Source organism: Haplochromis burtoni, unplaced genomic scaffold, assembly GCF_018398535.1.
Source record: "Haplochromis burtoni strain Fernald_Lab_line unplaced genomic scaffold, NCSU_Asbu1 Contig_1372, whole genome shotgun sequence".
In the NCBI taxonomy this organism is placed as follows: Eukaryota; Metazoa; Chordata; class Actinopteri; order Cichliformes; family Cichlidae; genus Haplochromis; species Haplochromis burtoni.
In genome coordinates, this window is record NW_024583733.1 from 35,289 (window position 1) to 46,065 (window position 10,777).

At 39.4% G+C, this 10,777-nt stretch overlaps 1 protein-coding gene across 1 annotated transcript; it reads left to right on the forward strand.

Annotated features, from left to right (window-relative positions):
* Positions 1–4,236: 4,236 nt before the first annotated feature.
* Positions 4,237–7,981, forward strand: LOC102306422 (extracellular calcium-sensing receptor-like). The gene is made up of 9 exons (XM_042216934.1): positions 4,237–4,361; positions 4,524–4,818; positions 4,916–5,002; positions 5,084–5,353; positions 5,527–5,736; positions 5,863–6,138; positions 6,504–6,731; positions 6,826–6,949; positions 7,071–7,981. The coding sequence occupies exons 1-9, from the start codon at positions 4,252–4,254 to the stop codon at positions 7,979–7,981; spliced, it is 2,511 nt and encodes an 836-aa protein (XP_042072868.1). The 5' UTR covers positions 4,237–4,251.
* The last annotated feature ends 2,796 nt before the right edge of the window (positions 7,982–10,777 follow it).

The following is a 10,777-nucleotide window of genomic DNA, read 5'->3' on the forward strand; positions in this document are numbered from 1 at the left end:
CAGAGAGAGATAGGACACGAGCAGGGAAAGGATCAGTGCCTTCCAGTGTTGAATCCATTTTAACCCTTTAAAGCCGTCGGAGCGGGACACGCTCCTGTTTGCGTAACTATTTTTAAATCCCGGTAGCACTGCAACCACGTAAGCTAGCGCAAAAATTTTTTTTGCATATGAAACCGGAGGAGTTGTACTTACATCTTATGCCATCAGCTTGTCCTGGTCACGGTTTCCTTCCACATAAAGCTTTGCAAAAACTGCATAAAAAGCGCTTGCAGGAACAAAAACATAATATTCCAGAAACACGCTTTGCCGATCCGATCAGCTGTTCATAACACTTCCTACGTTGGAATAGACGTCAGCGCGAACTTTTGCATTTCCGCCATTACCTGCCCGAAACCGGAAGTGACGTCATTTTCGCGGAAATGTAGTCTTTTTTACCATCAGGGCCTCAGGGCCTATACTGGTCTTTTTAAAAGTTATCTTTGACTTTATGACTTTCTGTGTCGTTTCTGGGATGCTTAGGACTCATATTGCACTGCTGGAAATAGTTTATTTTGATGCATATGCTGCTTTTTTGCAAATTTGCAGTATAATATTTATTTTCGTTTTTCCTGCAGTGTATAAAAATTGGTGTATTTCAAAAATAAAACTATGAAGACACTCAAAATAAATTTCCTGTGGTGGGAAACTATTTTGTGCAACTTTTTTGTATTTACAGTTTTGAGGGATAAGCCTCTTAAATTTCTCTAACTACAAATATATGTTAAAAAAGCAAAAACGATTTTCAATTTTTTTGTAGTTTATTGCACTTTTTTGCAATTTATGTAATTACTATGCACTTAATGAATACATATTATTAAAATCTGGGCTATAATGGTTGTTTATATTAATTGCGCGCATAAACTGTTTTTATGTTTTGTTGGTGGAGTAAGTTGATTTAACAGCACATTAAGGTGGCTGAACTACTCCACTGAATTGTTTACCGTTGATAGCTCACGTACTGGTTGAATGAGAAAAAAAAGTTGTGCGTCATCACGTAAAATCGACAACCGCTTTCAAGAATAGCTTGAAAGTAGAAGCCTGTTGTTGATAACTTATCTCGTTCTTCATGCCAGTGACAGCTTCACGGGTCTGACTGTATATTTAACTCAATAAAATACATTGTAATCAAGCCTTCTACAAAACGAAACTAAATGGTTTGCAGTCCCTCTGCAGTAACTGTTTTAAGAGGAACCTTACAAACAGAACTAAACAATGAAATATAGTTGGCATGACGATCATGCCCAGATTGTATAAAATAAATAAAAGGAAATCATTCATATGAAAACCTTTTCTATAAAAAGAGAGATGCATAAGGTAGATTAAGGCTGTCTCATTGTTCAGCCAAGGAAAGTGTGTGAAAAGGTAAATGTCTCCAGCCTGGATGACGGGTGGGACTGCAGCCCACCCAGAGCCCTTGATGGATACAAAATAAAATATAGAAATCAAAAATAATAATAAATTACTTGGTTCGACAGGCAACAGAGAGAATGAATGTGACTGAAGGTTGGATCTGAGATGAGGCAAACAGAAGACCAGTCTAAAAAGTAGGCACAAACCTGTTCAGAGAAAAAGCAAATTTGTACAGATTGGATGAATTCTAAATTATCTGTTTGCTGAGTAAGATGATCCTAACTATTAAATTGGCTCAGTAGTAGTATAGTGATTTACACTGATAAAATGTTGTAATATACTGTTGTATTATATAGAAAGAAAAAGATGATAATATTAATAAAAATATAATATTAATGACAAGAAGTATCCTAGTCAGTATGATGTGAGATGGATAATTGTTATGAAGTAGTCTGCATCAAGCTTAAGGTTTGCTCGAACTCAGTATAATGACATATGAGATGAAGAAAATAAAGGCAATATCTAAACCAATTAGGTGCATAGAGGCACTTAACCTGCTTGAAAACTGTCATTTATCCTAGATAAATATTACTGAGATGTAGAGCACATTTATAATGACAACTAATAAGCCAAACCCTGTAGATGACAGCTAAAGCTACAAGATTGAGAAGCTGATTTAAATATGTGGACACTACTAAGCTAATGAGCGAGTTAAACATTTTTATTTATTTGTTTTTAGGCAGAAGCTGCATAGAGGACAGCACAGGGAGCTGTCTATCAATGAATAGAAAACACACATACACAAATTGTTACATGTGAAATTATTTTTGGAAAGAATCAGAAGTGAGATGGTTTTGAATTAAGAAATCAGTGAAAAGATGCATGAATTAAACCTGATAATAACATACAGAGGCAATGAAGAAAGCAGCTTACACTCACTGAACATTAACATGCATAGGAAAAGTAATGAAGACCTGCTTACACTTATACACATAACATAAGTTGGTATTTCTGACCAGAGAGAGGGAAACGGGTAGTTTAAGTACTCAGGATAATAATGAAAATGTCTTAGTTGTGTTTCTTCAGGAGCAAAACAGACCTGGACAAGCAGAAAATGCATTAACCTTACAAGGACAAGCAAGAACACAAACATGCGCAATGAAGAACAGCTTGCTATTTGTATGAGTGATAGAATGTGAGCTCAGTTTTCCCTCACACTTCTGCTCTGTTTCAGTAGCAGCATTTTTCTTTTTGTGTCCTGACTCATGTATGTTTTTTTGTTTTTTTGTTTTATTTGATTATTTTATTTTGTTGGTTTGGAAACAAATTTGTGGCAATACTTGTGGATCACAGTGACACATAGTGATTAGGCATATGATTTACAAATGCCCAGTTTTAGAGCTGTAAACTGTGAGCAATTCAAAGTTTAAATTGCATATCATTTTAGAGTAGAGAACTGTGAGCAATTCAAAGTTTAAATATATATATATATATGAGAGAGAGAGAGATGAAATAAGAAAACTTTAACTTCAAAGTTGAAATATGTAAGATGAGTGAAATGTGTGAATTCTTTGAGAAACAAGAAATTATTTAAACATGCCTTAAGTGAAAATGTAATGTTGCATCTATAGAGAAGAAAAAGCGTGCAGTATTTTAACAATAGGCCTTTTAATAAAAACAACTGAAGCAACATGTAATACTCCGATTTTCCCAGTAAAAAAAAAAAAAAAAAAAAAAAAACAAACACGGGGAAATATCGGCTAGTACATGACCTTAGAGCAAAGAGGTCACGTACCTTGGCCACAGACTGACAGGACAAGGCAGACAGCTATTAGACAGCAGAAAACTAGTGGTGCAAAATGCTACAAAAAACCTGAATTGAAACTGAGAACCTTAGCTTTATTGCTGGTGATAAACGACAACGTGAACTGAACAATGACACTGAGAACTGACCACACAGGCATAAATCTGAGGGTACGATGCGACACTGAGCACAGGAAAACACAGGGCTAATATACACAGGGTGGTAATCAGCGAATGGGCAACAGGAGGGAGACACAGCTGGGAGAGATCAGGGCTAACGAGACGGGGGGAACCAAGCTGCCCACACTAACATAAGACGCAGACCTTCACAATAAAACAGGAACAAGAAACCATCACACTAAGACACAGACTTGACATTTGAGAGAGACAGAAAATGACACATGGAACTAGACATATACTAAGCAGACCAAACCGAAGAACAAATCCTAAACACAAACATGAAACTCTCATCATCATCATCATCATCATCATCATTAACACAACAGGAGAACAAGAAAACAATCCCTGATGCAAAATTACACCAAAACATAATAAACTCAAAATACTGGGTCCACCGGAACCAGAACCGTGACAGATGGTTTGGAGGAAGTAATTATTGAAGTTAATTCAGAAAGATCAATTGGAGAAAAAGAGTCTTAACTTAAGGTTTACCTGTCAATCACATTCAAATGGGACCACCCGAGTCTAACTTTGTCTTACTGCTCAATGTGTAGATCTCAAGTCACAGATCTACACATTGTGCACTTCTTGTGAGGAACCAATCTCTAATCAAAATGTATTTCAGGCCCCGCCCCTTCACCTTCTTTTTCCCAGATGGGTGGTATCCAAATTTCATCAACACGGCATGTCAATAAAAGGGAATGGCAAAGCAATAAAATGAAATGACTAGGGTCAGAAAATCTGAAAGCTATCATGAGCTCATTTTTACAAAGTAATTTGTTCTTGTTCGTTTTGCTGTATTCTTATTTTTCTCATACTATACCCTCTTCTCTGTTTCCCTCCTCGTGCCAACTACAGGAGCAATTTAATCTAAACAGAATGCAGAAGAGTGGAGAGGTCATCCTGGGAGGACTGTTTCCAGTCCACTTTTTCTCAAGCATTCCTGACCTGTCTTTTACCTCACAGCCACAGCAACCTACTTGCCATAGGTGAATATGAAAAGGAAACAACAGAAAAAAGAGAGAAACAGGACAAACCTAATGCTAATATAAACATAATTGTAATATCTAATTATATTGTGTTGATTAATAAAGCTCAGCTGTTTTCTGAGTATCCTGATGTATTTTTCAAATCAAAATGTTTTTTGTTAGTTTCTATGTACAAGGATTTAGACAAGCACAAACCATGGCTTTTGCAATTAATGAGATCAACAACAACTCCAACTTGCTACCTAATGTGACTCTGGGATACACCCTTTATGATAATTGCGTTGAACTTGGAATTGGATTCCGTGGAGCATTGTCATTAATCAGTGGTCAAGAGGAACAGATTATATTACACAATACATGTGTTGGAAATCCTCCAGTTGTAGGGATTGTGGGTGATTCTTCCTCTACTCCTTCTATTGCTATCTCCAGCATCTTAGGTTTGTACAGAGTACCTATGGTAAGTTTTCAGTTTAATATTATTTTTGTTTATATTAACTTAATTGTACATTAAATGTTTAAAACAATGTACAATATACAGTCTGTATCTTTCACAGGTGAGTTATTTTGCCACATGTTCCTGTTTGAGTGACCGTCAAAAGTATCCATCCTTCTTTAGGACGATCCCAAGTGATGCTTTCCAGGTTAAAAATCAATCTGGACAAATACAAAAAGTCAACAGCAGCTGATGAGCAGCACTCATGTTTTAATCTGTTCTCACTTAGGTACGTGCAATGATTCAGATTCTAAAATATTTTGGCTGGACTTGGGCAGGTCTGCTCATCACTGATGATGATTATGGACTTCATGCAGCCAGATCCTTACAATCTGAGCTGAGTGTGTCTGGAGAAGGTTGCCTTGCCTATGTTGAGGTTTTACCCACTGACAAAGACACAGATGAACTCAGAAGGATTGTGGATGTGATGAAGAAATCCACGGCTCATGTTGTCATTGCCTTTGTGTTTGAGACTCACATGATAAACCTTATGGAAGAGGTGCAGTTTTAAAAGAATTTGTTTCTCTAAACTGGTTAATACATGTATTATGTCTTTATTTGAATGAGTACAGAAAAATAATGGTATAGAATTCATAGAAGTCAAGCAAGCACTTCAATATTATGATGATGTCAGTCATTGCTATTTACAATACTGCTTTTTACAATGCACAGATAGAAAGGCAGAATGTAACAGGCCTACAGTGGTTGGCCAGTGAAGGCTGGACAGCAACAGCTGCTGTGCTTCAAACACCTCAGCTCATGCCATATCTAGGTGGTACACTGGGCATCGCTATTCGTCGAGGAGAAATACCAGGGCTCAGGGAATTCCTGTTACAAATACGCCCTGATCTGCTTGACAGTAATAGCTATGGAAAGACAATGGTGAGAGTTCAAAACTTTACTGTATTAGCTGCAAAAATTTAATTTTGTCCTTTTTAAAAACAAAAAACAAACAGCAGGTGCACACAAACACAGCTATTAATAATATATTTCAATCATATATTTCAGGTGAATCAGTTTTGGGAATTCACATTTCAGTGTAGATTTGCTCCAGCTCCACCAGGCTGGCTGGAAGCTGGAGGAGCATTATGCACTGGACAGGAAGATCTAGAAAATGTGAATACTGAGTTCTTGGACATTTCCAACCTCCGGCCTGAGTATAATGTGTACAAAGCTGTTTATGCCCTGGCATATTCCCTTGATGACATTCTGCAATGCAAGCCAGGAAGAGGGCCTTTCAGTGGGCACAGCTGTGGCACTTTGCAATCACTGGAGCCTTGGCAGGTGTGATATTAATTTATACTTCATCTATGAGTAAATCATTGGTTCTATAATTACTTTCAGTACAACAAAATGTACCCTGTCGGATAAAAAAAAAAACAATTCAATACGATGAAATGAGCTGAAGAGAGCTAAATGGGTTTTTCATATTGAGCGAAAGTAGTGTTTAGTATATTTATATTAGAGCACATTAACTAGTATGCATATTTATTGCACAATTATAGATACCCATGCTTAATTTAGAATTAGATTTTAATGCATTTAAATACAAAAGTATAATAATTGTTAGATTTAATTTGGTTATTGGATATAGAATGTCACTGTCTGCACTGTGAAATTTATTTCTTGCATACTTATACCTTTAACAGCTTGTTTATTACTTGGAAAGGGTAAACTTCTCCACTCCATTTAGTGATCAACTGTCATTTGATGAAAATGGTGATGTTGTGCCAATTTATGATGTGATGAACTGGTTGTTGCTCCCTGATGGAAGCATTAAAGTTCAGAGTGTGGGTGAGGTTAAGGGGTCAGCTTTCAAAGGTGAAGAACTCATACTTGATGAAAACAAAATCTTCTGGAACTCTATATCAAACAAGGTTAAGTATGCTTTTATTTGATCGTTACCTTTTATGACATTTACATTATATAGAATTGCAGCAGGCAATATTTATTTATTTTTTTGTCCAACAGCCAGTTCGATCAATATGTAGTGAAAGCTGTCCACTCGGTACCCACATGATAAGAAAGAAGGGGGAACCCAAATGCTGTTTTGACTGCATCCCTTGTTCTGACGGAAAAGTCAGTAATATGAGCAGTAAGTGTATTTTCAAGTTTTTTTTTTAATCTGTCAGCATGACATGTTGAATTTCATTTTCATTAAATATAGTAGGCATTTAATTATCTTCCCCTTTCATCATCTTTCTCCCTTTTGCCAGACTCCTTGGAATGCACCAGTTGTCCAGAGGATTTTTGGTCAAACCCCCAACGTGACCACTGTGTTCCTAAGAAGACAGAGTTCCTCTCTTACCTTGAGCCTCTGGGTATTTGTTTGACAGCAACCTCATTACTGGGCACATTTTTATGTGCTGTTATTCTAGGGATTTTTATCTACCATCGCAGAACACCCATAGTACGTGCCAACAATTCAGAACTTAGTTTCCAGCTATTGCTGTCACTCAAGTTATGTTTCCTGTGTTCACTGCTGTTCATTGGACGACCCAGGCTGTGGACATGCCAACTCAGACATGCAGTATTTGGGATCAGCTTTGTGCTGTGTGTCTCATGCATCCTAGTAAAAACCATGGTTGTTCTGGCTGTGTTCAAAGCCTCCAAGCCAGGAGGGGGAACCAGTTTGAAGTGGTTTGGTGCTATGCAGCAGAGAGGAACAATTCTGTTTCTTACATCTATTCAAGCAGCCATTTGCACTGCTTGGCTTGTTTCTGCTTCCCCAACTCCACATAAAAACACCCAATACCAAAATGATAAGATTGTTTATGAATGTGTAGTTGGGTCTAGTGTTGGTTTTGCAGTGTTGTTGGGTTATATTGGCATGTTGGCTTTCCTCAGTTTTCTAATTGCATTCCTGGTGAGGAATCTCCCTGAAAGTTTTAATGAGGCCAAGCTCATCACATTCAGCATGCTGATCTTCTGTGCTGTGTGGGTGGCCTTTGTTCCTGTCTATATCAGCTCACCGGGAAATTATGCAGATGCAGTGGAGGTATTTGCCATCTTGGCCTCAAGCTTTGGCCTCTTGATCACATTGTTTGGACCCAAATGTTACATAATCCTGCTGAAACCAGAATTGAACACAAAAAAGGCTGTAATGGGTCATGGCACTGAATCATAAAAATGTTTTCACATAAATTAAAATACATGCATGTAAATAAATACATTTAAATGATTAGATCTGAAACTTTTGAAGCTAAAGCATTTTTATTGTTTACTGAGAGCTTTTACCTAACGTGCACAGGGGACCAAAACTGAAGACACACTTTAGGTCACGGGCCAAACAAGGTAAACATTTTTTGAAAACACTAAAACATGTTTTTTAAACATAAATATAAATAAATATAGACAGGAATATTATTCCAAAATAAATAAACTTAAAAAAAATAAACTTTAACTTTAAATATTTTGCTCTTAACAAAAATATATCCTGTCAAAATTATGCAAGTTAGAAATATGAACATGCTGCCAAAAACCCCAGAAAAAATAAATGAAAGCATTTACAAGGTTCGAGCCGCATGTAGACAGAGCTGGGGCATTGCTTCAGGAATGGAACTAATAAACTTTGCAGCCCATTCAATGTCGTTCTTTGCCTTGAGTGTCCCATTACACTGCAGCTCCATCTGAATCTGCACAGGTGCAGTTTCCACATAAATGGGTTGGAAAGCAGCTCAAGATTCTCTTTTTGTGCTTCAAAATCACCAAAGTGTCATGCGAACTCAGTGCGCAGTGTGCTCAGTTTATTAGGAAAGTGCGCCGACTTGGTTCAACATTACTTGGCAACAGGGAACGTGAGGCAAGTTCCACTGGTGCATTTGTGACAGCTTCACTTGAAATGCCTTCACCGCATCATAGATGCCATGTCCATGACAGATTTCCTTGCTGAGCTCAAAAACTCTTTTGAGAACTTTTCCCCAACTCAGCCAATGGACCTCTGTATGATAAGGAATGTCGGCAAACTCTGAATCTATTTCCCACATAAAAGACTGAAATTGAGGGTGATTTAAATCTTTAGCTCAGATAAAATTTACGGTTTGCGTTACGGGGATTATTACATGCTCCATTTTTGGGACTTTACCACACAGTGTTTCCTGGTGTATGATCAGTGAGTGATATGCTGTTAACTCACTGGTACAGTTCTCCTCCTGCATCTTTACTCGCATCCTGCCGACTAGTCCACTTTTTGGACAACAGTGCTCCATCTGTTGTAAGTCCAACAAATTTGTCCCAGGGCAGTTTCATGTTTGGCATACGTTTTCAAAAATGTCTTTTCCTGTCGTTGTCCCATGCATCGATTTATTGTCCAATATTTCCACTCCACGGATGAAGATGGCCAGCTGTGCAATGTCCATCATGTCTGTACTTTCATCCACAGCAAGAGAGTATGCAATAAAGTTTTTGCTTCTGTCACACAACTGTGTTCTTAAATCAGTGGCTCTCCAAAAGTTGATTCTGTTCATCTGGACGTAGTGTTTTCAGTGGGAGAAACGTTTCATCACTCATCTAAGTGTCTTCTACAGTCTCAGCAGACTGCAGGATTCGTCAATCATATAAACAGTACATTTGCATAATAACTGAAACCAGCCCACTGAAGGAACAATGGGCTGGGAGGTCAGTTCCTTAATCATAATTATGCAAATTCTCATGACCATTGATCAACAACCACTGATCAAAGCCCACTGATCAATGGCCATGAGTACCATTCACAGAGGGTTGGGGAATGGCTGCAATCACAGCATTGTAAGATAGTAAAGATGTATCCTTAGGCCCCCACCACGATTCAGAGATGGTCTTCTCCTTGACTCCGCGCTCAAACCAGCGTTCCTCCCTGTCCAGGATGTGTACATACTCGTCATTGAAAGAGTGTCCACTGGCTTGTAGGTTTAAATATACTGCAGAGTCCTGGCCTGACGAGGTAGCTCTTCTGTGTTGTGCCATCCACTTCGCCAGAGGTTGTTTGGTTTCCCCAATGTATAAGTCCTGGCAATCCTCCTGGCACTTAACAGTGTACACTATGTTACTCTGTTTGTGTCGGGGGACCCGATCCTTGAGGTGGACCAATTTTTGGTGCAGCGTGTTTTGGGGATTGAAAGCCACAGAGACCCGGTGTTTAGAAATAGTGCATCTCAACTGTTCCGATACTCCTGACACATACGGGATCACTACAGGTTTTCGCTTAGTCACTGATTGTCCTTCTCTCCTGGATTGGCTGGAGCTTTCTTTTGGTACCTTCAGCTGTGGTGGACCCCTAGAGGGCTCCACTCACACCCAGTGTTGAGGAAGTGTGTTGCTGTGTTTTGTGGCGCGATGTGTTCAGTTGATCTGTGGAGAGGAATAAAGAAGGAGTGAGAACTAAGAGCTGTGTGTCGTCCATGCTTACCTCCACATCGGTGACCCCTGACTCGAGCATGCTACGGGCCGAGGATAACGCAGACTCCGTTATGGATGCAACAGTGGCCGCCGGTCCTCCGCCTCCTGCTGCAGCTACGTTTGCTGTGGCGCTAAAACTGCCAGGCTTTTGGCTCCACGATCCCCCGTCATTGTTCGTGCAGGTGGACGCTCAGTTTGCCCTTCACAGCATCTTGGCTGATGACACAAAGTATCACCATGTGGTGGCCTCGCTCGACCCACTGGCCACCCATCGCGCGATGACCCTCCTCCCTAAATAGCTGCTTCTTTGGCGCTATGCCCTCTCCGACACAGAACGAGTCGAAAGCTCCTCACCCTGTCAGGCTTGGGTGGTGGTACGGCTCTTGAGCTCATGGAGAACACGCTGTCGTTGCTCGGGCCAGATGACAGGAGATTCCTCTTCGCCCACCTCTTCCTCCACCAACTGCCGGCTGCCGTGAGAGCTGTCCTCGCCAACTCCCTGCTTCTGGCTGTGAAGGATTATCGCTCCCTGGCTGAAGAAGCGGAA

Bases quoted from the DNA above. Each gene is read 5' to 3' on its own strand.
- LOC102306422 (XM_042216934.1), top strand. From the start codon at position 4,252: ATGCAGAAGAGTGGAGAGGTCATCCTGGGAGGACTGTTTCCAGTCCAC. The intron at 4,362-4,523 runs GTGAATATGAAA...GTTTTTTGTTAG, and splicing joins CAGCAACCTACTTGCCATAG to TTTCTATGTACAAGGATTTA. The intron at 6,950-7,070 runs GTAAGTGTATTT...CCCTTTTGCCAG, and splicing joins AAAAGTCAGTAATATGAGCA to ACTCCTTGGAATGCACCAGT.